Source organism: Ursus americanus, chromosome 19 (assembly GCF_024610735.1).
Source record: "Ursus americanus isolate L20-20 chromosome 19, mUrsAme1.1.p, whole genome shotgun sequence".
Taxonomy (NCBI): domain Eukaryota; kingdom Metazoa; phylum Chordata; class Mammalia; order Carnivora; family Ursidae; genus Ursus; species Ursus americanus.
Genome location: NC_142145.1, coordinates 22,510,473 through 22,538,345, shown reverse-complemented (window position 1 = coordinate 22,538,345; position 27,873 = coordinate 22,510,473). Strand labels below are relative to the sequence as shown.

General features: G+C 43.8%; 1 protein-coding gene and 1 non-coding gene across 2 annotated transcripts in view; both read left to right on the top strand.

Annotated features, from left to right (window-relative positions):
- The window catches only part of LOC123787399 (uncharacterized), a 258,659-nt gene that overhangs the window by 170,435 nt on the left and 60,351 nt on the right, over positions 1-27,873 (top strand). The window contains exon 8 of the mRNA XM_087869794.1: positions 27,693-27,815. Coding sequence (XP_087725920.1) covers positions 27,693-27,815 — 123 coding nt within the window. The remainder of the gene's footprint in view (positions 1-27,692; positions 27,816-27,873) is intronic.
- LOC123787582 (U6 spliceosomal RNA) lies at positions 17,942-18,044 on the top strand. Its single transcript, XR_006778282.1, has one exon. It is a non-coding gene; the product is annotated as a U6 spliceosomal RNA (small nuclear RNA).

Sequence of the window (27,873 nt, the reverse complement as noted above, 5' to 3'; positions counted from 1 at the left end):
TACACAGTGGAAAAAGCAATACCTGCTCTGCCTTTGTCGTTGCACTGAAAGGAGGATCATGGGGGAAAAATGGCTGAAAACTTTCTTTCCAAACCAACAAATACAAACACCAGGAAATGTCACCATGTGGGAGAGCTTCACTTTCCACCAGGCAGGGGACAATAAATGACCTCTGGGGGGCGCCTGGGTGTTAAGCGTCTGCCTTTGGCTCAGGTCATGATCCCAGGGTCCTGGAATCAAGCCCCGTGTGGGGCTTCTTGCTCAGCGGGAAGCCTGCTTCTCCCTTTCCCACTCCCCCTGCTTGCGTTTCCTCTCTCACTGTCTCACTCTCTGTCAAATAAATAAATAAAATCTTTTAAAAAATAAATCAATAAATAAATGACCTCTGGGTCCACTAGTGTTCTTCAAGGAATGGCTGGGGTTCTGCAATTCTTTTTTTCACACATAGAATTTGGTGTTAAATATTTTTGTGAAGTTTCTAATGCTTTCTGTATTTAAGTTCTTGTAGAGTATATGATTTTTTTTAAACCTTAGTTCCTTTCTCCTCTTTTTTTCCCTCCAAATTACACCCTCGTTTTCACTCACTCTAAAATGTAACCAGAGTGTGTGTTAGAAAATTAATAGCATACAGGTAGGAAATTAAAGGTTAAGAAGCCTGTTCTGTGTGCTAATTGTACTTTGAGAAACAATGTAAAAATGAAAGGGCAGATTTAAAATTTATTTCAAAATTCAATTTCCACCCTCAAACTTACCACCCTAATATTTACTCATTGTTCAGTTCTTCTTTTGGTTACCTTCTTTCCAACAGCATAGATCTTTATTTTGTTTATAAGCTTATGTTAGATTTCAAATTATTTTCTTTGTTAACATTATTAGCACCTTACCCCTTTGCTTGAAATTTCATAATTTTTAAAGATTTTATTTATTTATTTGAGAGAGAGTGAGAGAGAGAGCACAAGAGTGGGATGAGGAGCAGAGGGAGAAGTAGACTCCCTGCTGAGCAGGGAGCCGACATGGGACTCGATCCCAGGACTCCAGGATCATGACCTGAGCCAAAGGCAGATGCTTAACCGACTTAGCCACTGCGGTGCCTGAAGTTTCACAATTTTTAAAACAAAGATTTTAATGTTGAACATTTTCTTTCTGTGATATCTGATCTTTTTTTTTCTCTTTTAAACAACTTTATTGAGGTAAATTCATATAGCAGACAATTTACGCATTTAAAGTGTGCAATTCAGTGGCTTTTTGTATGTTCACAGAGCTGTACAATCATCACCAGAACCAATTTTAGAACATTTTCATCACCCCCCAAAGAACCCCATACCTTTTAGCAATCACCCCTCATTTCTCCCCAGTTCTGTCTCCCCCCACCTCACCCCAGCGCTACACAACTACTAATCTATGTTTTATCTTTATAGATTTCCTTATTCTGGACATTTCACATAAATGGAATCATACAATATCTACTCATTTGTGAATGGTTTCTTTCACTTGTCATAATGTTTTCATGATTTCTATGACATCTTTTTGATAAGAGATCGTGTATGGTCTTTGGATAGCAACTGTATTTTATTGCTCTATTTATGTTTCTGTATAATGTCTCACTAAATAGAACATAAACGTTTAGGGACTATTTTGACATCTGTGGTTTTGTATGCCCAGAACAGTGTTGCCTTTTGCTAGAAAATGCTCCTTCCAATCCTAATGTTGGGGAGTGATGGAAGGGGTTCTTATAAAGGTCCCTTTCTCCCACAGGTCAGTCTGGGGATGGACAGCTGGCCCAGCTGATCCTTCCCTGGAATTTTAGAACTGAGAGTGGAGACATGGGATTCTGTGGTCTCTGGAGATGGGGTTGAGGTGGTTATGTCTGCTGCTATGTGGAAGAAGGTTACAGAAGAGAATGGAGCCTACACAAAAAGATAAACCATTTGGGACACCTGGCAGCATTCACATTTCTTTTTTTTTTTTAAAGATTTTTATTTATTTATTCGACAGAGATAGAGACAGCCAGCGAGAGAGGGTACACAAGCAGGGGGAGTGGGAGAGAAAGAAGCAGGCTCATAGCAGAAGAGCCTGATGTGGGGCTCGATCCCATAACGCTGGGATCACGCCCTGAGCCGAAGGCAGATGCTTAACCGCTGTGCCACCCAGGCGCCCCAGCATTCACATTTCTGACTCTACTTATCTCTGAAGTCCACCTGCATCCCTGGCCCTCCTATGTTGTCTCTAAGGCACACTATTATACATTTCAACATTTTCTGCAGCAAGTATTTAGATATGGGAATGATCACTGCACCTACAATATCTTGGGAAGTTTCAAAAGTGTGGGTCAGCTATCTCCGAAAGTATCATTTTAATGGATAATCATGACCTACATTGAATGATGTTAATTTTTAGCATCCTAGGTATTTTATGTTAGCTCAAGATGTCTTCCATGAGCAAATTCAAGTTCTCAATTCGCATTAATGATATATAACCAAATTTTGTGGATATTTTTTTTGATCATTAAAAAATGTATTGCATAAGCACATGCCTATATAAAACACAATCAGATTTTTTCCTCCACATTTCACTGGTTTGAATGAATAGGTGTTCTTTCTCATTTGGACTTGCTTAGTTATAATGAAATAAGTAATTGAAAATAGAAGACAGGAAGCAATCTTAGGCATGCAGAGTATTTTTCTACTTTAAATATACATTTTAGCATTTTGTGCATGCACTGAGTACTTTAAAAAAACTCTGAAATGCAGAATTAATCTATTATTACTTTGTAACATTACATCTATTTGCTGTTTAAAGAAAAGGTTTGGGTCTTGACACCTTACATTTTATGGGACTATAAATATTCTTATTTATTCAGGTGCACATAAAAGGCAAACTCTAAGAAAAAAGTCCTGACCCCTTTTACTACTCTTTTTTTCTGTGTGGGTGTGTGTTGCGGAAAAGAAGTCTTATCATTTATAACAATTCTGCATGTTTGGTGGAGATTGCTGGACTTTTTTTAGTGGCCCCCTTACCCTCCAACCTCCAGTGACCTATTTTCCTGTTCGCAGACAAGTTTAACTTTTTACTAACTGATGACGTGGCTACTTGGGCAAAGCTCTGAAGGACAAAGATGAAAGAGAGAAAAATACAGGCCTAGAGAGGGAGGATGGAGAAGAGAATATGATGGGTCAGGAAGAAGGGGTGGGATCTGAACCAGGTTTCGGACCAGCTGGAAAGTGAGATTCCTGGGGCAGGTGCAAGAGGCAGGTGGTGCTGGTCCCAGCAGGAAAGAGGTCCTGGATTTGGCAGTGGGACTGAGTAGCTGTGGTGAGCTGCCGGCCCTGTGGTGGGCAGTGGGGTCTACACTGGGGGAGAGTCCAAGCTTATGCTTTTGCAGTCAGACAGAAGGTACAGCACTTTACAGATGTGCAAGGTGTCTCATTCAGGTAGAACATGGGGCTCCAGGTGAATCGTGGTGATGAAATAAGATCTAAGGCTGGGAAGATCCAGAGTGCAAACTTCGGAAAGTTTCTCCAAGCCACTTATCCTGGTGGGTAGGGACTTTTCAAGCCATTTTTAGAAATCTTTCCTCAGAAGATACTTCTTCAGCTTGACATTAAAGGAGGCCAAAAGCAGCTCTGGTGGGAGCTAAGATTGACCTATGTCTGAGAATGGATGGGCTTCCCCCCATCTTTCAGGAAAGTCATCTTGGCCCCAGCTTTCAGTGGTCACCAACATCACGGTGAGCCATGAAAGAGGTACAAGGAGGAAATTTTTACTGGGAAAAGAAAGGTGAGATTATAGGAAGTGATATAAGGAGGAATCACTGGTAGGTAAATATTCTTCAAGGAGAGGCCATGATTATGTCATTTGACCACTATCCCGACAGCAGTAAGAAGCCAAGTGTCACATGGGGCAAATAAGCAAGTTTGCATATCATCTAACAGATGCTTGTGTCCAGGAGGGCAGGTATTTTATTTCACTCAGCTTTTGGTAATAGGACTTGCCGTGTGACTGGCCTATAAGAAAGTCAGCCCTGGGGACAGGGAAATGAATTTATTTTGACTCAGCCAAGAAATCAGACCTAGTAGCTTGATCAAGCTTAATCAATAACTTGATTCAAGTTATGTTTCCATTCAGTTTGATGAACACATAATTTCTGGGTGGGGAGGGAAGGGGGGCCTTTCAGACCACCCATTCCTGTTCTCATTCCTTTACCTCTTGTATGGCGTCCTGCAGGCCCAACCAACTTGAATGGGGCGTCACCCGGAATGGAGGCCCTCAGCACCAGTGATTACACAGTGAACTTTTGAAGACTGAAGACCCCTAACTGGGGAAGTCAGAGGACCACCATCATAAGCTTGAGTGTACAAAAAACAAAACAAAACAAAAACAAAAACAAAACCCAAAAAGCAAGCTCTTAGGCCTCACCTAAAATCCACTGAATGAGATTTTCTGAGGGTGGGGCTCAGGAATACACATTTACACCAAGCCCCAGAATGTCTTAAGAACTCTAACCCTTGAGAGCGATTACTTTAAGACTAGAATGGCTTCAGATAAGAAGCTTTAAATGTAAAGCGATGTGATTCCACATTGCCTTCCATGGTGTTATTCTTGACTGAATAGCAAAGACCTAGAAATTGTATCATAGGAGAATTATTGTGTCTCAATAATTGCTTTACTGGTGGTGGGGTGGGGGATGAATCTCAGGGTAGGATTAACCTGTGACTGCTCACTGGGAGAATAAGAGGAGGGGAAATCTCAAGACAGGGAAGAAAGATTAGAAATTGGGTTGTGTGCTTGAAAGGATCCCCTATAAAAAGTTTTTAGTTCTTTTTCCCATTGGACTCCGGGAACACTTATATTTGACCTCCAGGTTTAGTCACTCCCAGGTTCAGTCCTGTTCTTCCGTGAAGTCTATTACACACATACAGTGTAGTTTACACGGGGGAAGCTAGGGGCAGAGTAGGAAAGGAAAATGTGGCTTCCTTAGAACTGCCTTGTTGCAGAGGCCAGTGTGTCTGAGATAGTGTTAGTCAGAGGGGGTAGCTTACAGAAGTCCAGGCAAGGACCTCTCGGTAGTGAGTGGTGCCAAGGCATGGCAGGGAGGGGAAGTCGGCAAGGACAACAACCACCAATTGTCACTGTCCCTGCCCCTGCTCCTATTTTTTTCTTTAACTTCAAACACATTTTTATCTCTACTATTCTTTAAAACTTGCCTTGTGAAGGTCACCAGTGACATCTAAGTTACCAAACTTAGTGGTAAATTCAAAGGTCTCCTCTTTGACCCATTGATAGGCATTTGACACAGCTGACCATTTGCTTCTTGAACTCTCATGGTTGACTTCCAGATCAGCATTCAATCTTGGTTTCCCTGCTCCTTCACCGGGTGCTCCTTTAAATCTCTGTTAGTCATTCTTTCTCAATGTTGGCATGACCCAGGGCCCATTCCTTGGCCCCTTCATTCAACCCGTGGACAGTGACTCCCAATACATTTATCTCCAGCTCCAACCTGTCCCCACTTGTAAATCCAACTGCTGGCTGTCCATCTCCAGTGGGATCTGAGATCAGACTAATTTAACACGTCCAAGCCACACTTAACTTTCCTCCTTCTGCTGCTCCAAACTTGCTCCTCCTCAGCCTTCCTGTGTCTCTTATCCCTGACTCTTCTCTTCCTCTCACAGCTCATATCTGGTCTTGTCACAAACCCTGTCAGCTCCACATCAGTGGCATATACTCAAGATGTGCCCATCTCTCTCCATGACCACTATTATCTCGCACCTGGATTTTTGTAATAGATCTAGACAATACCTAACTTGCGCACTGCTTCTACCCTCACCCCCTGTACAGTAAAGGATTAACCCAGCAGGTCCTTGTGTATTTTAAAGAAAAGTTTGCTCTGTCTGGCTTTTGGGAAATAGCCTCTATGATTTTGGAATATCCTGCTTGAAAGAGATTATTTCCCAGGAACCAGACAGGGACCAAAATTTTTTTATTGTGCAAAAAATGTACATGATATTTACCATTTTTAATCATTGTTAGGTATAAAATTGAGTGGCATTAGGTACATTCACAATCTTATGTAACTATTACCACTATGCATTTCCAGAACTTGATCATTATCCCAAACTGAAACTTTGTATGTATTACACAGTAACACTCCATCCCCCCTTCCCTCCAGTCTCTGGTAACTTCTATTCTAGCTCCGTCCCTATGAATTTCACTACTCTAAGTACCCCAAGTAACAAATCATACAATATTGGTCTTTTTGTGTCTGGCTTATTTGACTTTAGCATAATGCTTTTGAGCTTCCTCCATGTTGTAGCATGTGTCGGAATTTTATTTCTTTTAATGGATTAATTACATTCCATTGTATGCACATACTACACTAAAAAAATCTATTCATCTGCTGATGGACATTTAGACTGTATTCACCATCTGGCTATTGTGAATAACACTGCTGTAAACATTGGCATACAAGTATCTGTCTGAATCCCTGTTTTCCATTCTTGTGGTACGTACCTAGGGGTGGAATTGCTGGGTCGTATGGTAATTCTATGCTTAACTTTTTGAAGAACTGCCAGACTATTGCCCACAGCAGCTGCATCGTTCTGTGTTAGCCACCAATTGTAACTGTCATCACTATTGCACTGTGAGGGGGGGAGATGATTTCTCTCCGTGCCCACAAATACTTCTTATTTTCAGGGTTTTGTTTTTGTTTTTGTTTTTATAGTAGCCTTCCTAATGGATGTGAAGTGGTATTTCCTTGTGGCCCACAGTCTCTTATCACTTTGCACCTAGATTGACAAAACAGCCCTTGGGACCATACCTGCCCTCCCGGTTTGTCTTCCTTACTGCTGCATTTGACCATTGTTCATGGATCTTTGTAAAACACCCCTTGTGTTTCATAGATTGTCTTGTTGGTTCCCTGCTCCCTGCACCATCACGTTAACACTTTTTTGCCTGGCACACAACTTTCTGTCTACCCAAACTTTGTTCCCTAACTCTGGTCTTCCACATGGTAAATGTTCCTTCAATTTTTGCTGAGTAAGTGAGTCCATGAACTTATTAATCAAGACTCTTTCTTAAGGGAACTTGGAGTCTAGTATATGAGTTAAAAAGGAATAAGAGTCAAAAAAGAGACCCAGATAAGGGAGAACAGAACAGGGGGCTTCATGGAGGAGGAGGAGCAGGAATTTGAAGAATGAATAGAAGCCGGGGGAAAGGGAGAAAGGACCATTGAACGAAGAACACGGTATATATTTTCTTTGGCTGAGTCCTAAAGTATAAAAGAAGGGTATGTGTTCTTTTAAAAGATGGAGAGGCACCAGATTCTGAAAGCCTGGAATGCATGGTCAGGAGTTCAGAATTCATTTAGCAATTAATCAGGACTTAATGAAGTTTTTAGAGTCCCAGAGCTGTGATTGAAGAAGACGCCTCTGTGTGCCCTACAGGGTTTGGTTTAAAGAAAAAAGGTCCCAGAGCCAGGGGAATAGCTAGTAAGCCTACTGTAACAGTACAAGCAGTGTTAAGGAAGGTGTGGACTAGGAAGAAAATTTGGAGGTTGTTTTGAGTGATACTGTAAAGGAAGGGTCCGTGATAATTAAAAAGCCATAAGGAGAAAAGCGGAAGGGAAGATCCTGTAATTTTCAGCCTTGGGGCCTGGGAGGGTAGAAGGAAACCAACAGAAATGTGAAATCCATGAACAGAAGTGAGTTTGGGATGAAAACGCTGAGTTCAATTTTCAGAAAATTGAGACTGAAGTGTTGCTGTAGTATTTCCTACGAAGAGACCGACTTGTGGGGTTATAACTCAAGGGGAGAGTCAGGCATCATTTTGGGCAATGTCTTTATCAGGGTGACAATGGAAACAACACAACTGTGGGTATAGAGAAGAGAGTGTTGAAAAGGAAGAGGATGAAGGCAGATGACTCAGGAATATTTTTTTTTTAAGATTTATTTATTTATTTGAGTGAGAGAGTGAGGAGAGGGGTAGAGGGAGAGGGAGAAAGAGAGAATCTCAAGCAGACTCCCTGCTGAGTACAGAGCCTGACTTGGGGCTCGATCCCATGACCCTGAGATCACCATGTGATCTGAAACCAAGAGTTGGATGCTCGGGGCGCCTGGGTGGCACAGCGGTTAAGTGTCTGCCTTTGGCTCAGGGCGTGATCCTGGCATTATGGGATCGAGCCCCACATCAGGCTCCTCTGCTATGAGCCTGCTTCTTCCTCTCCCATTCCCCCTGCTTGTGTTCCCTCTCTCGCTGGCTGTCTCTATCTCTGTCGAATAAATAAATAAAATCTTAAAAAAAAAACAAAACAGTTGGATGCTCAACCCACTCGGCCACCCAGGTACCCCAGGAATATTTTTAAAGGAGGAAGAGGGGTCAGAATACAAGACAGTGGGCAGGGGTCCTGTAACAGCCCAGGGAGGAGAGATTTCTGAGGAGGAAGTGATTGACACTGTCCCGATATTGCAGAGTTGGGTGTTTTGACAGGCAATTCCTGGATTTTGCCAATTAACATGAAGCAATTTATTAACTTTTGAGAATGTAGTTTATATTCCCTGGAGGAGGTGGAGTAGGATAAAATATCAGAGAATTGGACCAGAGAATAGGGGGAGTCTGAATGGAAGCTTCTCTTTCAAGACAAGGAGCAGTGAAGGAAAGGGGGATAGAAGGGTGGGAGCGAGGGTTTTTAAAGAATGGTAAAGCAAGAGTAGTGGCCCAGCTACAGAAAGAAAGTGCCTGGATCTCTGTAATGTGAGTATGGGAGCACTGTTGGGTTAGTTTATATTACCTTTAACATTCTTTTTTTTTTTTCAAGAGTTTATTTATTTATTTTGAGAGAGAGTGTGCAAGTGTGCCTGCGTTGGGGGAGGGGCAGAGAAAGAGGGAGAATCTCCAGCACACTCCCGCTTAGCGCACAGCCCCACAAGGGGCTGGATCCCACTACCCTGAGATCATGACCCGAGTTGAAACCTGACGAGCCACGCAGATGCCCCTAGTGTTAACATTGTCTATGTGCTTTTTGTTTGTTTGCTTGTTTGTTTTATAAGTGGCAACTAAAAGTATACAGACCCCGTTAAATTACTGTTTTTTCTTAAGATACAGCTTTTTCAGTTCACTTAAAACATGCAAGTCCAGGGGCGCCTGGGTGGCACAGCGGTTAAGTGTCTGCCTTCAGCTCAGGGCGTGATCCTGGCGTTCTGGAATCGACCCCCACATCAGGCTCCTCCGCTAGGAGTCTGCTTCTTCCTCTCCCACTCCCCCTGCTTGTGTTCCCTCTCTCACTGGCTGGCTCTCTCTCTGTCGAATGAATAAATAAAAATCTTAAAAAAAAAAAAAAAAAGAACATGCAAGTCTGATATTTTTTAATCAATTGAAATATGTATCAAATAGATTTTCTCCTAATTCCAGATTCATCATGACTTTGCAATATAAACTGATTGTGATATATACAATATTTGTCGAAACTTAGAATTTTACAAACACTAGGTTATTACCAGTGTTTCTTTAATAAATGTAGCATGCAAAATTTAAAGTTTTAACATGGGTACCTAAATTATACACAGAATATATCTTTGTAGTATTTCAGAAATCACACTGAAATATAACTTCTTTGGAAAATAGACTATAAAACTTAATGGGTTTTCCATTTTATCAATGGGAATGCTTTATCTTTGTTTTTCATTGCACATTCCTCATTTTTCACTCATTTTAAACTGCCAATTATTATTTTTTATTATAAAGTCAATTTTAGTATTTGCTTTGATTATCTTTTTATTTTGTTGCCTTTTCAAATCGGCATGTCTTTAAAGTGTTTCCTACTTGATTAAAAATGTCTGTGTCTGTATTAAATCACTTCAGTTTTACCAAGTGAAATTGAGCCATACTGTTTTTGAGCCAGTCGTAAAAACTGCAGTTTTTAACATGTGACATTTTGGAGTGCTGAACATATGTGAAATGATTGTATCTAGACTATCGAAAGAAATGGTCTTGAAAAATTCATGGGAAGCTTTAGCATTGTCTGAAAAACAAGAGGGAAGGCAAATTAGCATTAACTTTAAAAAGAAGGGGAAAAAGAGTAGTTTTGTTTTAAAGCAAAAAAGTCTGGTTGGGCCAGAATGTCAAAGAAGATAGTAAAATCCAAATTTGGGCGGTACTGTAGGTTGTAGGAGGCTTGAAGGGAAATGAAATAGATTGGCACATAATAAGCTTGAAAAGAAACAATGAAATGTACTATTTCATTGATACTATTCAATACTATTAGATCAACTTTGATGGATTTATTCATAAGATTGAGAAGATGCTGGTGAATCCTGCAAAGTATTACATGGGTAATAGTCAGGAAGAGTGAAATTACAGTTTATTCTTTTCTGTTAAAATAACAGTGAGATTACAGTCTTTAAAGAGGCTGGTAGAGTGGGCCAAAAGCCCCATGCTCTGGCTGATTTGTCATTTGTGATAAATTCAAGTACATGGTGAACGCTAACGTGAACTGTCTGTGGTCAGTGGAAATGAAGATTGGAAAAGAGTATAAATAGATCAATCCAAGTGAAAATTCTCTATATAAATGAATCATATAATTAAACAAAAAGCACACAGGGGGAGAAAAAAAGGAGAAACCAGATCTGGGGTGTGAGATGGTGGGAAGGGAAGGACAAGGAAGGGGAGGGAGCCCCGGTGTGCCCTGAGCTGCCCTGAGGTTCCTTCCTCTGAGAACAGAGTTGGGAATGTCAGCCATGTGCTGGGGGTTTGGGAGAAGAGACTTCAGGGAGTTCTGCAAGATGGCCTTGATCTTACGAATGTAGGAGGGCCAGGCCATCGTCCTACTGAGATTTGGGGAGAGGTTGGACTGGAAGTTTGAGCAGGGAAAAAAGGTTTGTATGAGTGCAATGGGATGTGTGGCAGGGAAGCTTGGAAAGCAATGTGAGCACAGGTCAGGTGTTTCTCAAAACGAACCCGAGAAGAGAGGAGAACATGGGGTCAGTGGTCGGGGTTCAGGAGGAAGCATGGGGCCCTTTTGGTACCTTAAAAATTGCAGGGCCCAGGTGCGGTGGGCTATGTGGATTCACCCCCTTGCTTGCCTCTGACACCTCCAGCCACACAACTGTGAGTATCACTGGGGGCACCAGCCTACATACCTGGGCTCTGAGATATTTCAGCCTCATCTTTTCCCCTGATCTACGTCATCCTATTAAAAACACCTTCTTTTTTTAAAGACTTTATTTATTTGACAGAGAGAGACAGCCAGCGAGGGAGGGAACACAAGCAGGGGGAGTGGGAGAGGAAGAAGCAGGCTCATAGCGGAGGAGCCTGATGTGGGACTCGATCCCGGAACGCCGGGATCACGCCCTGAGCCGAAGGCAGACGCTTAACGACTGAGCCACCCAGGCGCCCCTAAAAACACCTTGTTGAGACACAGTTGACATGATTTTGGCTTTACGTACTCTCCCCTATGAATTTACTCCGTGATCTGGGAAACAAAACATAGAAGAAAAAAGGAAAGAAGGAAGGAGAAGGAAAAAAAAAAAAGAAACCTCCATCCACATTCTCCTTATCAGAGAACTTCAGCGTTATTACCACACACGTTGGAGGCAGTTTTCCGTTCTCTGGCTCAGGAGGTGGAGGGAACGCCGGGAGAAGGAGAGCGAGAGCTAAGGTGGCTGGTCTAACTCCCAGTCTCCTTTTCCTTGATGGAGTGGTGACTCCTCTGCAGTAATTTCCCCCAGAGTCCCTATGTCCTGAGGCCGTGCTCCCACCTCGTCTCCATCCTCCTTGACCATACCTCTCCTTTCTCTTAGCCGATGAAAGTTCTTCATCCCTGGCCACAGTTAATAAGATAGTCATTTTGTTGGTCCTAGGTATGATTTAGGAAAACTGAGCCAACACTCATGGAGAGACTACCACAGGCTGGCCCTGGGTCTCATGCTACAGAACAGGACAGAGCTGACAGGACACAATGCGGTGAGAGAGGCCAGGGCTGAACAGGGCGGGGGCCGGCGGGAGAGGGCAACAGTGTTGTGCAGGGCCCAGAGAGATTGCTTCCAGCTGAGAGGGCCTGGGAACAGTTCAGCTGAGGGTGATTTTAGAATTGGGCTTGCAGGTTGTAAGGGGGGGATGCGGGATTCTGATCAGACGCTAGGGCGGAGGGGGCAGAGCCATTGCGGTGGAGGAAACCAGGTAAGCAGAAGTGTGGGGGCCAGGACTGGGAGAGAGCCAGGAGTGGTGGGAGTTGGACAAAAAGCAGGGTGAGGCGGAAGAGTGATACTCTCTTCATGCTTGCGCTGCTCAGGAGTTTGGGTTTTCTTCTGTGAGAGGTTCAGTGTGAGAAGCTCAAAGCCTTTGGAAGCTGCCTGTAGTTCACTGCAAAAGCTTTCTCATTTATCTGCCTATGTGCAGTTAAATCTGTGTTTCCCAGGTTCGTCTGTTAAGATAGAAACTCTGGAGCTTCCCTGGCCACTGTAATGCCATCTTTGAATCTGTGTTTCCTGCGAGCCCCTTTTTATCGAGATCTTGCTATTTTGCTTGGCATTTCTTGATTGCCTCCCCGCACTGTCTACAGCCCACAGTTCCATTTGCTTTGCTACTTTTGAGAGTTCAGGATCACACTGTTGCCAATTTTAAGTTTTAATAAGTTTTCTCACCTTTTCATGACTGTCTTTAAAAAGAAAAATGTATACATGCAATGAGCAATAGCTGGCATTCTGAATATTGCTTGTTATGTCACAGTTGAGATGAAAACGTTAAGAAACACAGCCACATCCCATTCCCTCAAAAGGCTTTTGGTTCTAAAAGCACTTTAAAGAAAAGTTGACAGATAAGGAAAAGAGGGGCCTCCATTCATATCATTTTTAGTTAGTAAACTCGATAATGGAAATTTTGGAGGGTTCTTCTCATGTCACTTAGCAGGGGTTAGTTCTCCTGCAAGAGAGGCGTTCATGGTCAGGTGGGAGGGACCAGGAGACTTTTTCTCCTGCCGGATGCAAGCAGTTTTTATTCCTTATTTAGGTCCGATACTCCACAGTGCAGTATTGTGTTATTTTTAATAAAAAAAGAGCAAGCCATCTAAATGTTTCATCAAAGGGAACAGTTGGGTAAATATAGTGCATCCACTTGATGGATGCCTATGGCATTATTAAGAAGGTGATTACTAAGACCATTATGGAAGAATAGTATGATGTCATGTTCAGGGGAGAGAAGCAGAAGGTAAAATTGCATGCCAACTGAGATTTAAGTGCATTAAAAATGAAGAGTGTCTACTGTACGGGCAGCCTCACAGAGACTGAAGGCTTCATCCAATGGCTGGTCAAAGGTGCCCTCAGTGGGGGCTGAGCGATGTGGGATTGCAACCGAAATCTGAAGCTAAGTGAGCAATAGATACTCCTGAATATGAATAAATATGTTTTAAAAAAAAAAAAAAAGAGAGAGAGACCTACTTTAGGTAAACAGCGTTGACACTTGGTACCAAGAAAAACAAATTTGCTTGCTGGCCCCTTTCTTCTCCTCCTTTTCCTTGTCTCCCTTAATCAGGTACTTTCCATTTGGGTTGTTTCTTCTAAAATTGGCAGACAGGTTATCTTCCTCATCAAATTAATGTTTGCCTACCTCCAGTAAAGCTCAGACCCTGTGGTTAGACACACTGCTGCCCGTGGCCTGGAGCTTTCTCAGAACCGTGAATTCCATCTGTCTGTGACTGGTGTTCTTAGCTGAACTCATGCACATTAGGACTTATGGCTGCCTCCTTCCCAAAGCGTCTGGGAATGGGATTGGCAATAATGGCCCATTGCCTGGCTCTCACAGATGCGTGGTCCGGAAGGAAACTCAGGCAGGTGAGCAGGTGGAGCGTTTTTTGTGCAAGACCCTTGGCATATTGTCGTAAAGTTGCTTGTGTATTAGGTGGAGACTGGGAAATAATATCCTGCTGTTGGAGAGAGGAAGGGAGAGGGAGAGAGGGAGGGGAAGAGAGAGGGAGGGGGACAGAGAAAGGGAGGGATGGAGAAGGAGGGAGGGGGAGAGAGGTGGCTGCCAGTTTCTTGCATTTTGGGCATCCTGCTCTTAAATGGGCATGAGGGTCATTACTAGAGGACTTTTTCCTCGGAGGAAGTCCTTTCAGGGCTGCCTCTACTCTGGGGCTTAGCTCCTATTTTCTTCTCACCCCCTTCTCACCCTTTTGCCCTGTCCTGCCATCTCCTCTGTGGGCTGTGCTTTGTCGATGGTGCTTCTCCCCTAGCGCTCTTGGAGCCCAGATGCGGTTCACCCAGCCCACCTCCTTTACTGTCCTCACACAGCCGTGTCAGTTGAGGACAAGTGGAAAAGGCAAAATTCAACTCTCTCTCAAATCTCCATCCTTCCTGCTCCTGCAGTGGTAGAGTTGAGACATCACCCTTTTCAGAGATGTCCAGCCTGAGAAATTATTAAAAATCTCCTTAACCGAGCCGATCTTTTTCTTTCCTGCTCCCCTCATACACACCTGTTGTATCATATGATACCTGACGGGCGTGCCTCCATGTGTGTGTGGCAACAGACACACTCTGAAATTGTGGCTTCTCCATCGTGACATCCCTGCACAGAAGCACCCAGTTGGGAGTTGGCTAACCACTTGCCTATCTCTCTTTCTGACCCCTCGCCTCTGAATCTGGGAGCCGGAGAGATCGTGTGGAGTGTAGCTCTCAGTGGGCTCTAGAGAGGATCTGGCTCACCCTCCTTTTTCTAGATGAGGAAAGCAATGGCCGAAGGTCATTGCTTGAGATCGCATATTCACAAGTGGCAACTACACGACAAGATCCCAGATCCCTTTCATCCTAATCTGGCAGCCTTTTCATTATATCCCTATGCTTCCTGGAGTGATTTTCTTGACCCCAGAAACTTCTAGGATGCTGTGCAGGTTTTCTGTATAGCTTTGTCCAAGTGCCATCTCTTTCCCAACACTTCTATAGATGGACCCAGCGAGAAGAGAATCCTTCATCCTCTAATCTCCCTTAGCACGTTTTAAACCATGCAAAGCATTTGTAGTCTGTAGAGCTGCCACCCATGTGGGTTAATTGTATACATGTTTTATCCTCCTGACTGGACCACAAGAGCTGCTTGAAGTCAGGAATTGTACCTTTGTCATTTTTGTTTGTCCCATAATGCTGGTGCTTGGCAATGGTGGGCACTCAATAAATATACGTGCCATGAGTGAACGAGAGAATGAGTGAATGAGCAATGAGCCCATTGGACTAGCCCCTTTGTTCCCTCCTGGAGTGGGGTGCCGTAAATCAAAGTGTGATGAATCTCTGGGGACTGGGAGCTTTGTGAGTTATGGGGGAGTCTCCCCGTCTCCCCGGCTGAGTGGGCAGTGATAACATTAAAACTGCAGCCTTGGAGTAGCTAGCAGTGATTTAGGAAGTACATTCCTAAGGGCTCTTCATAAATAAAACAATTAAATTGCCGCCGCAAGCTAGTCGGGCAGGTCTGCCCCTCACAGAGCAGGTGCATGGTGTCCCCCGGCTAGGCTCTCAACTGCTGCTGAAAATTGCTCCAGCGTCTGGGTTTCTGCACAGCGCGGGGCTTCTGGTCATCAGCGTCTGCCTCTTTGAGGACTTTCCTCACCGACAAGGAGAGGGCAGAATAGCTCATTGTTTAGTCACTGTTGTTACATCAACCTGGGGCAGCTGCCCCACCTTCAGGCTTTCCCCACATGGGGCTGACTTTTTATTTGCATGGATGTTTTTACTTGGTAAGTTTCCTTATGGGGGATTCACTAGCTATGGAGCTCAAAGTCCTGTTTCAATAAAGAACTGTGGGAAGCTCTGCTGATCAGAAAAATGCTCCGAATTCTGGTCCATCTCAAAAAATAAGTGGATTTTGGAAACGATGAAGTGATTCCATGCATTGTCCTCTCTATTAAAATTGTTTTGCTTCTTTATCTTAGTCCCAAAGGCCGGGGTCTCCGGATTTAGAAGGTAGCAATTAATTTAGTTGAAATGCTAGTTTACATTTCTGAGTTAATAGGAGGTGAGGAGTGGAGATTCTCCAAGTTCCTTCTTTTCCTCACAATGTATTCAGCAACAAATATCTACTGAGAACCAAACACATGTCAAAAACCATGACAGGATTTGGAGAGACAAAAATGAAGTAGTCTTTGCTTTCAAGGCTTTTATATTTTGATAGGGTTGCAAATATATACATTGATGAGAATATAAAGGAGCAGCCTGGGGATGGAAACTGGGTGAAGAGCTCTGGGAATAGGAATGAGACAGAAGAGTGTTGGCTTGGGCAAGGGTCTCTAAACGGGGGCTTAAGCGATGAGTGGGGTTTCACCAGAGGAGGGGAGGTACTCTAGGTAGTGGGAGCAGCATAGAGAAAGGACTTGGAGCACTTAAGGCGTTTAAAGGACTGATGATTCAGTCACCTATTCACCCGCAGGTGATTATGGACCAATCCATGTGGTGGCCTCTGTGTCACTCAGGTGCTCGTGGAGCTGCCTCAGGCAGGGTCTCTGTCTGCCAGGAGCTCAAGGTTCGCATGGAGGGTGGGGTTCCTGCAGGAGAGTTGGGGGCCGAGGCTGGGAGGTTGGGCTGGGAGACCCTCAGAAGCTCCGGTGCTGGGCGGAGGAGTTTGGACTCTGGCCAGCAGTGCTGGTGCGGATGGTGTCTAAACCTTCAGTCTATGACTGAAGGACATTTAGGGTATTTCCTTTTTGTTTTGTTTTGTTGTTTTTGTTTTTGATTTTGTTTACTTTTACAAACATTACTGCAGTGAACAACTTTGTAATACATACATCATTTCAAGCATGTGAGAGCATGCATGTAGGATCAGTTCCTAAGATGGAATCACTGCATCAAAGGGTGTGTGCATTCGGTAAATTTTGTCAAATTCCCTTCTTTGGAGGCTTATTGGTGTTCACTCCCAGCAGCAGTAAATGAGATGCGCTTCCCTGCCTACTCTGCGCGCGCGCGCGCACACACACACACACGCACACGCACACATGCGCACATGCACGCATGCGCTGTCACAAGAACAGTCTTTCATTCCGCTCCCCAGCAATTGTCACTCTTGCGGAGGCACAGATGGCCAAGCTCCAGCACTCTCCAAAGGTACAAAGGCATGAGTTTGAGATGGATGAAATTCTGTCCTGGACAAATCCAAGATTACCTTCTATGTTTTACCTCAGTTCAGATTTCTGTCCCGTGGGTACTCAGAGTGAAGCATTATGGGAAAAAGTGGTTGGCCTCCAGGATGTTAGATTCAAAGTTTGGGAGTGACCCCATATGTAACTACTAAATGGGACTCATAATAACTCATGGTGGATGGATCGTTGATGTAGTCTTCAACTCTCCTTGATTTTTTTTTTTTTCATATTTTTAGCTTGTGCCACTTTCTGAGGAAATGACTGCTCTAAGTCTCATTTGTCCTCAGCTTTTAATCTTGGAGTGTGCAGGCCTGTTTAACCTGTCTACCTCATCAATAACAGTTGATAGATCTAGTCCTTTACATGGGATGATAAAAAGTTGGTAGCATATGATTACTTGGACATGGGACAAGAACTTCAAGCTTAAATCTGTCTCTTTCAGCCCCTCCCCATAAGTGGAAGATGGAGGCAGAAGTTGTGCTATCCCATGCACGTGAAATAAGAGAGAACTGAAGTTGGCCACCTATCTCAGTTGTCCTCTCCGTCCTCTCTCTGACGACATGAGGATAAGCAGTGACAGCAGAATGCCCACGTTAAGAATGAAGGTGCTTGACAGAGGCTTATAAGGAGCGATCTTGCAGCTTTTAGCAGAACTATCGAGAGCAAGTTGCACAGGTCAGAGGCAGAAAACTGAATTTAGCCGTACTTTGTAGCTTCTGTATTAAACAGATACTCATTACAGGTTTTTAAAAGTCAGGTGAGCAAGCAACTTGTGTTTAATCATGACCTGCTGAGGCACTGTATTAGATAGTATGAGATAAGTAAATAAATAAAGAAATATTGCTCGTTTCGGCAGCACATATACTAAAATTGGAATGATAGAAGATTAGCATAACTCCTGCACGAGCATGACACACAAATCTGTGAAGCATTCCATATTTAAAAACGGACAATAAGTAGTCAGGGTGCCAGCTCTTTAAGAAATCAGGAAGGAGTTGGGAAGACAAACCTACATGACCGATTTAATGGCTATATGAGAGTTAATGGTATGAGGTTGCAAATACATGAAACCATTTAGTGCCAGGCCGTTGGGTCTCAGCAGCTGAGGTAGCTCTGAGCTAAGAGGATTAGAGTCCCCAACTTGAAAGCTCACCACAGCTCTAGGAAAGTTCTCGGGAAAGCTAGGGTGTATCTTGCTCGCTGATTCCTACCCATCAGGCTTTCATTCATCTGTGTTTTTGTGGAACCTCTCCCATATGCTTTGCATGCACACTTTGCTTTGGTTCTCTCTCCTTAGGGGCCTTCAGGATCCTTCCCCTCTTTTCTCTACACCTTGGGAATCCACTCAGGACAACACCACCTTCCATTCTTTCTAGGGCTCTGTGGCTTATGGCTTTCCCTTGTCCATCACAGCAACCTGATCCTCGGCCCCATATTCCCCCTACTAGAGGGTAAGTAAATGCCTTCAGTCCTCAAAAAGTTAAACATAGAGTTCCCATATGGCTCAGCAATCCCACTCTTAGGAATATACCCTAAAGAGTTGAAAACAGGGATTCAAACAGATACTTGCACATAAATGCTTATAGCGGCACCAGTAACAATGGTTAGAAGGTAGAACAACCCAAATGTCTATCGACGGATGACCCATGGTTAAACAAATTTGGCAGAGCCATACAATGGAACGTTATTCAGCCATAAACAGGAGTGAAGTACCGATAGACGCTACCTGGAGGAACCTTGAAAACAATATGCTAAGGGAAAGAAGCCAGATCCAGAAGGTCACATATCATATGATTCCATTTATATGAAATGTCCAGAATAGGTAGATCTGTAGAGACAGCAAGTAGATTGGTGGATACCAAGGATCAGAGGAGTGGTAAATGGAGAGTAGCTGCTTAATGTGCATGGAGTTTTATTTTGAAGTGATACAAATATTTTGGAACTAGATAAAGGTGGTAGTTGCAGAACATTGCGAATGTACTAAGTGCTGCTGAATTGTCCACTTTAAAAGAGTCAATTTTATGTTACGTGCATTTTTCTTCAATTAAAAAAAACCTCCAAAACAAAAAAGGTAACTCCTTCAGGAAACATGCAGTTGGGAGCGAGCAGTTTAAACACTCTTCTTCCTAATATAATTGATTTGGGGGTAGGAGGATGTGGGTCATTGAAGAAATAAAGCCTTAATGCAGAGGGGTGATTTTTAGGGTGTAGTTTAGGCAATGACAGTAATCCATCCGACTGATACAGAGATTTATAGATTAGAAAGTGCCTTAGGTCCAACATCTTATATACTCCTTATAACCTTTCCTGCATTGTTCGTCCTCATCTTATCGGTCAAAAAAGGTCGTGGTTCATACTTCCTGTTACCTGGAATAATGTTACCACACCTTGTGTTTGAATCCGATCCATTCATGAAGGACCAGATCAAATGCCATCCTTGAAGTCTCCTCTGGATATATAAGCACATTCTGGTTGCTCCAGACCACTTTAGGGTTTAAGATAAGCTCTGATTACGAGCCAAGGTAATTAATGTCAACTTGGGCTGAGATGACACATATTTCGATGTCTAGACGCTTCATGTGAACAACTTAATGATTGAATATATTGGCATTAGGAATAATTTGAAGGTGCGATGGATGAAGTGGGGGAGCAGATCATATGATTAGTCAGAAATGGGTAGGTCAAGGGGAGCTTTTTAAGTGGTTGGTTAGTACAGCCTCTTAGGCCAGGGACTCCCTAGTATAATTGTCATATCCGATGCCTTCCATGGCACTTGATGTATAGTAGGATATTTATTTATTTATTTATTTATTTATTTATTTATTTATTTATTTATTTATGTTATGTTATGTTATGTTATGTTATGTTATGTTATGTTAGTCACCATACAGTACATCATTAGTTTTTGATGTAAAGTTCCATGATTCATTGTTTGCATATAACACTCAGTGCTCCATGCAATACGTGCCCTCCTTAATACCTATCACCGGGCTAGCTCATCTCCCCCACCCCCTCCCCTCTAAAACTCTCAGTTTGTTTCCTGGAGTCCATAGTCTCTCATGGTTCATCTACCCGTCTGTTCCCCGCCCCCCCTTCATTTTTCCCTTCCTTCTCCTAATGTCCTCTCTGCTATTCCTTATGTTCCACAAATAAGTGAAACCATATGATAATTGTCTTTCTCTGCTTGACTTATTTCACTTAGCATAATCTCCTCCAGTTCCATCCATGTTGATGCAAATGTTGGGTAATCATCCTTTCTGAAGGCTGAGTAATATTCCATAGAAGGAGCTGAGATGCCTTTCAACAGATGAACAGATAAAGAAGATGTGGTCCATATATATAGTAGACCATTTAAAAATGTTGACTTAGTTCTTTTGTTCATTCATTTATCCATTTCCTTTTGGGGAGAGGATGGTCCTCAGAATATAAACTGCCTGAAGATAAGAACCCTATTTCTCTCATTCCCCAGTGCCTTGCAGAGTGCCTGGTATAATTGGTTCTCCATAAATGTTTGTTGATTGAGTGACTGAACTGAGTAGAGAGAATGTGAAACTTGGAATCTGGCAGTCCTGTGCTTCCATCCCAACTCTGGTACTCACTAGCTGTGTTGTCCTATAAATAAGGGAGAAGGATAAACCCAACTTGCAGTTTAGTACTGGATACATTTAATAAATGGTAGGTGTTATTTATCCATCAAATAATCATCAAACCTGAACAATGTACAAAGAACAACAAAAGCAGCTTTCTTTGGCAACCTAAAATCATCCATTCTTGTGCTTTGATCATGCGAACCTGGCTGAGTATTCATTTATTCATTCATTCCACAACTATTTACTGAGCTCTTACTATGTGTCGGGTCCTGTTCTAGGAACAATGGGAAGCCACAAACAGGAGTAACATGCTTAGACAAATGTGTTACAAGGATTCCTCCTTTTTGTAGGTAAAGAATGACTTAGAGGCTGGCAAGATGGAATAAGGAAGCACAGAGAATGTGTATCACACTTGTCTTTATGGAGAGGAAGGCAACTTAATCTAGAGGGGAGGCAGTGAGGCTGGTAAAGCGATCTGGACTGTATTTTGGAGGCTGAGCAAAAAGGACTTGATGATGGGTTGGATACTGGGGGGTGGGGGGAGGAAAAAAGGGGGGTTAGGTTTATGCCTCAAGTCACTGGCTGAGTGGAGCTGCTGTTTCCTGAGACAGTAGACAGTTCTGAAGAGATTTGGAAGGGAATTTTGACAATCATGATTTAGCGAGGATACTTTCGAGGTGCCTATTGGATATTGACTCGGGGCTCAGTAGAGAGATTGAAGCTATATCTGTTGAAAATGTGGCATAGAAGTTACTTAAAGCCGTGAGAATAGATGAGATCCTTTTAAAAGGGACAGAAGAGGAGAAGCCTTGGGAATGAGCTATGAGAGGCTCCTTCGTTTAGAGCTTGGGTAGGGAAGTGGCCCAGCATGTGGGCTCGCAGAATTTAAGGGACAAAAGAGTTTCTGGGAGGAGGAGTGTCCATCCATATCAACAGCTGTTGAGAGAACTGAGCAAGATGAGGACAGAGAAGGGACATTGAAACTGGCATCTTGGAGGTCATCTGTGATTTGGCAAAGGCAGTTGCAACCAAGGGGAGGGGTGAAAATACCAAGGTAATAGGTGGATGGGCTAACGGGAGGTGAGGGAATGGAGACCCTGGAGATGGCTCTCTTAAGATGTTTTCTGGGAAGTGTGGCAGCGGCATGGGCTGATAGGTCGAGGAGGATGTGGGGTACAGGACACTTTGCTCCTTTCAAGGGGGAACCCTAGAGCATGTTTGTGGGTTGAGAGGAAGAATCAAGAAGAGGGAGAGATTGATGACCCATGAGGGAGAGGGCGTGACTACTGCAGCAAAGCCCTTTGAAGGAGAGAGTGAGGGCTCCAGCCAACAGGTGTCCTGTTGTATTTTGAGAGGCTCTTCTGGAAGGATGGAAAACATGAGCAATATCCATTTTGAGAGATTCTGGACATGAGAGTAAAAATGACTGAGGACCATAGAGTTTTGGGCCTACCACACACACGGTATGGAGGTGAATAGACCAGGTGCATAAGCATTTTCTTGAAACAGAAATGTGATCCTGCAGGTAGAGGTCAAGATGTCCAAATACCACAGGAGTTCTGATGCTGCTCGGCCAGAGGAAAAGGGAAAGGAGACAGAAACTTCTAGAGAGGGGAGGAGTGGAAAGGAGAAGGAGGTCAAAGAGTGTGGGGGCCGGGAGCGATAGCAGAAAGGAAGAGGAGGCAGGGAGGAAGAGGGGAGAACTTGTGTCAGAGGCAGCCCAGCCAACCTGTGGCTTTGCCCTTTAACTAACAGTCAAGGGCACCACGAGTCATAGGAAACCGCTGTAACCAGCACAGGTGTGACAACACAGCCCCGCTCTGCTCTTGGCCCATGAGAAAGGAAGTGCAGTGACAGGGGCCTGGCTATAATTAGCACCCATGGGCAGCCTAGAAAGCTGCCTGCTCTGAGGTTGGAGAGTTCAGAGCTGGTGTGTGAAAACAGGGGCGTGCGAACAGCCGGTGGAAACTCCCGCTGGAGGTTGGCCTCTGAAGTCCTCGCTGGTGCCTCCTGGGCTGGGAGGGCAGCCCTGCTGGCTGGTCACACTGAGCACGGCCCCTGGAGCCAGCGAGGCTCGTGTCGGGATGACGGCGGCCAGAATTCCTCCAGCTATCACTTATCTGTCTGGGCAAATGTCCTTCCTTCGTGGCTGGCTTTCTCTGGCTCCTGGGACAGCCCCAGCCGGTGGGAGTGGTGCTGCCTTGGCAGACGGGAGGCTGGCCTTGGCAGATACAGAGGGCAATGCTTTCCCAAGGCCTCGTCTCCTTGGAGAGTATTTCTTTCTAAGGCTTTGGCACAGCCATGCTGTTCTCCCCCATGCTGGCCCATCTCGGACTTTATTGCTCATTTCCCACATGGGAACATCATTTTTTAAAAAAATCTTTGCAGCGAAAGAGAGAGGAAACCTAGAAGAGCTTCTCTTCTCTCTCTCTCTCTCTCTCTCTCTCTCTCTCTCTCTCTCTCTCTCTCTCTCTGTGTTAGTTTGGAATTTAGGAGGGAAAAGGTAGAGCGCGTGTTCTTTTTCTTTCACTTCTTTTTCTTTCACTTTTTCTTTCTTCTGACTTTATTGCTCATTTCCCACATGGGAACATCTATTTTTTTTTTTAATCTTTGCAGTGAAATAGAGAGGAAACCTAGAAGAGCTTCTCTTCTCTCTATGTGTGTGTGTTCACTCCTCAACAGTGAAGACAAATGTCGCCTTTCTACTACTCCTCTGTTATACACTCATTAAGTCTCAGCTTTGGATAGCATCTATTTCACCCAGCCAGCCTCAGGAAGCAGGACTCTTAGCCCTGATGAGTGGTATTCAAAGCAGAGCCCCATCCCTCTTCCTTGGGCGGCTGCCTCTCCCTCTCTCCACCTGTCCAAGTCTAAGAAAATTCTTCCTTATATGGATCCCACGTTAATTTCCTTGTAACTTTCCATCTCCAATCTTGGTTTTCTCTCTGGACATCCCAGAATTAGCTGGCTCTCCCCTTCCAAATAAGAGCCCTTCCTTTTTGATTTGTGAAATAGATCCTTATTTCCAGCCTGTTTTCTCTTTTTCAGGCTCATCATTCCCAGTTATTTTGACCACTCATTGATTCACCAAAGTATCTGTTTCTTGCCAGTTGAGGGCCTTCTACTGTGCTAGGTACTGGGGGATGTAGCCATTAATAAAATGAAACTCTGGGAACTGGAGGAATTCACATTTTATTCAAAAGAACATTAGTGGGCAAAGTAGAAACATGTCATAAAATTAGAAGATGAGGTGATCAGAACCATAATAGAGATAAAAGATTTCTATTGCCTATTGAGGACTTACCACATCATGTTACTAAGTATGCTGGGCACATGATCTCACGTAGAACTCACAACATCATCACTGACTTATAGACCGATCAAATATTCTGCCCATCCTCACAAGGCTTTTAAGATGCCTTCTAAGATACCTTACACTGAAGGGTGGACTCGGGATTTCTAACTACTGAGACAGATGCAAAGTCTCACCCTCAAGCTTAGACACCAAGAACAGGGATTTGAACTCTGGGCATCTGGCAGCAGGGCACATCTTTTTGACTGCTGTGCCGTCTTGCTTTTCTGGAGGGCTCTTTCTCTTTTGCTGCGGGAATACCAAGGAAGTAAGGATAGGAGTATCCTTAACAGGTCTACTGCCTCTGACCTGTGCTGAAGAGATCTTTTTAGATGCTCCCCCAGCAGGAAGCTCACTGTGCTAGCTCTGACCTCGCTATTATTCTTGGCATAGGCCATTCAGTTTCACGTTACTGACCCCTCTGCTGCTCTGAATACGTGCTTTCTTTTCACATCGTAACGGGAGCTGGCATGCAAAGCCAAGGCCACCTCATGTACTGCCAACAATGGTCCATTCTTAGAGGAATCACTTTCCGAAGCCATCCTGGGAGCTATTGAATTAAATCCTGCTGCTTGGAAGCTAGTGGTTGTCCTGGGGAGGGTGGGCAGAGCTTTTCACCATCATTTGGCAGCGCTGTTCAGACTGCTTGGGGAGATAGGGATTCCCTAGGTGCTCCCGTGACATACCACTTAACATCTATTCATGGTGCCCGCTGTGAGAGGTATGGGGTGGGGACTTAATAGCTGCCCCTCTTCACCCCCCTTCCCAGCCATGGCCAACAGCAGCCATTGTTGGCAGGGCTGTTAGGGCTCTGCAGCCTGGAACAACCCAACGGGAGATCACATTTTATTTTATTCTTTTGGCTCCGAGCAGCTTTTCTGATGATTTCATATTCCAGTATGGGGTTGTGTCTGCTTATTACTTCATTCTGGGTGATGGTGTGACCTGTACTGAACATGGCAGGCAAGAATAATTACTATTATCATTATTATTTTTAATGTCAGCGGTGCACCATTGAGAGCAGCGAGTATTGTTGGAGAACAGAATTATCTCTCCCCTCCCCCCACTTTTGTTTCCCCAGTGGGCTCTCAGTTTAAATTAAACAGAGATTGCTCATCAATAGGAGCTTAGGATAGTGGTGATGAGGGAGTGAAATTTAATCCATTTGTTTCTTTTTTGTGGGGGGAGCAGATATTAGCTCTTATATTTCTCCCCTCTGGTATGGATGGCTTTTCTCTTTTAATAAAAACCGCCAATAATGATGATAATAATAATAATAATAATAATAATAATGATATTATGCAGAATTTGGACCTCTCAGGCAACCTTCTTGCAATGACTTAAAAACTGTGGGGAAGCCAAAATTCATTACATTTGAATTCACATCTGCATTTATCTTTGGGGCCTTGTGGTAGGCTGAATAATGGTACTTCAAAGGTGTCCACGTCCTAATGTCCTAATCCCTGGCCCAGTGAATATGTTAATTTAGATGGCAAAAGAGACTTTGCGGATGTAATTAAGGATCTTTAGGGAGATTAGCTTGGATTTTTCCATATGGGCCTAGTGTAGTCATCAGGGTCCTTAGAGGAGGTCTACAGCCATAGCCGTACCATCCTGAATGTGCCCCGTCTCATCTTAGAAGAGGGAAGCAGGGCTCAGAGGCAGAGTCGGACATGTCATGATGGAGGCAGCGTCAAAGCGATCACAGGAAGGGGCCATGAGCCTGCAAATGTGGGAGGCCTCTAGAAGCAGGAAATGGTAGGGAAGAGGATTCGTCCTGAAGCCTCCAGAAAGAATGCAGCCCTGCTAACACTTTGATTTAAATGTCTGACCTCTAGAATTATAAGATAATTAATTTGTGTGGTTGGAGGCCCCTGTTTGTGGTCACTTGTTATGTAGAAGTTGGAAACTCTGCGCGCCGGGTTGAGGACAGGGCCCGTGGTTATGTAGGTAGACTGACTGACCTCACAGGCTCAGAACCACTCCGTGGATGTTTTACGTCCACATACCCTTCCAGCTGACTGACACTTTTCCTTCCAACTTCCTCTCTGCTTAAATATAGGAGAGCCTGGCCTCACTCTGAGGTATTCTTTGGAGCATTTTATAGAGGGCATGAGTAAGTGGGCACCAGAGGATACGGTGATGCTTTCCTAAAGCAGATCGGAAAGCCATCCGGGGACACAGAGGCATGATGAGGAATTCATGTTCGTCAGACGTTTCCCCCTAATTTGCCACAACCAGTTCTTGACTGGTCCTCATTAAGGACAGTGTCATCTCTGAGGAGAGAAAGAAGGCAGTGAAGGAACTGCTGGACTGACTGAATTTTTCACCAAAGAGAGGGAGGTTCATTAGGAGACAGCAGGAAAAGACAGCAGGAAACAGGAAAAACATCATTGTGAAGCCTGCAACTGCCAAGGTGTGCACGTACTCTAGCTTTTTGAAAAGGAGGGTCCAAGAGGAAAGGCAAAAATAAGCCCAAGGCCTTGAGATTCTAGAAGGGCAATTGTTCAAGTTAAAACACCTATCCCAGTAAGGATAAAAACAGGCCGTGTGGGGATTCTCTAGGGAGTGCTGATGGAAATACATCCCCCCTCACCCCAAAACATATACACTATGGAGGTGAATACGCAGCACAGATAAATACAAAAGAATGTGTGGGAGTTAAATGTCAGGAATGGTAATGAGGACGATAAAATGGAACTTGAGAAAATGCCGAGAATAAGAATAGTTTATGAGGTGTTTTGCACAGCCTGAAGAATTGAGGATGGCCAGGTGTTAGACCAGGTAACATCCTACCATCCAGTGTTGCCCTGTCATGGCAAATAGTGGGCACATTGTAAAGGGAGGGACAAATATGATGAAAGAGAAGTGAAAGCCAAGTGAAGTGAGAAAGTAGTAAGAAGATACCCCCCTACTTTTCAAATATATTCACATCTTCAGGGCCAGATGGATTATATCCTCAAGTAGTGGTTCCCAGAGTGTGGTTCCCAGACCAGCAGCATCAGAATTCCCTGGGAGTTTCTTAGACTTGGAAATTCATGGGTCCACCCTAGGCCTACTGAGTCTGGCATGCTGTACCCAGGGCCCTGCAATCTGTGTTTTATCAAGTCTTCCAGATGATTCTAATGTGTGGGAATTCATAATCTCATAATCTGGACTCCATGGATGGACTTCAGTGGGTCGGTGAACCCTTTGGTGTAAGATGCAAATATTTCTGTCAATGCGCATGTTTTGAAGGGAGGAAGATAGTCCACAGCTTTCATCAGATTCTGGAAAGGATTTGAGACCCCAGAAGTTTTAGAATCATTCTTCCAGCATATTGACATTGAAGCTTATTACTGACTTTACAGATCTGCTGATGGTACTCCAAGAAATTGTAGAGACTCGTATTTTGGCAAAGAAAAGTCTTCCTGTTTTTTTTAAAAATCAGAATTAGATGAATCCTGAAAACTATAGTTTGGTTAACTTGGCGTTGATCTCTGGCAAAAATCTAGAATGCTTCATTAGGTGGTTGGGGAATGAACACTTAAAAAAGAAAACATTTGAGTATCAAGAGCCAGAAGAGATCCACTAATGTCCAAAGACACCAAATAGACTCTGGGCTGTTTTATTTCTGCCATTAAAGAACATTCCTTATGTTTAAATACAGAAAAATACAAAGAAGAATGCAAAGACGGCCTACAATCCCACTGCAAGATAACTGGGCTCCCTTCTCTTGCCCATCAGAGCTTTCTTAAAGTTTCCTGTACTCTTCTGGAAAGAAAATTTACAGGTAAAAGGGTTGTTTTTTCTCTCTTCAAGTACACTGTTCTGCACTTTGCCTTTAAAAA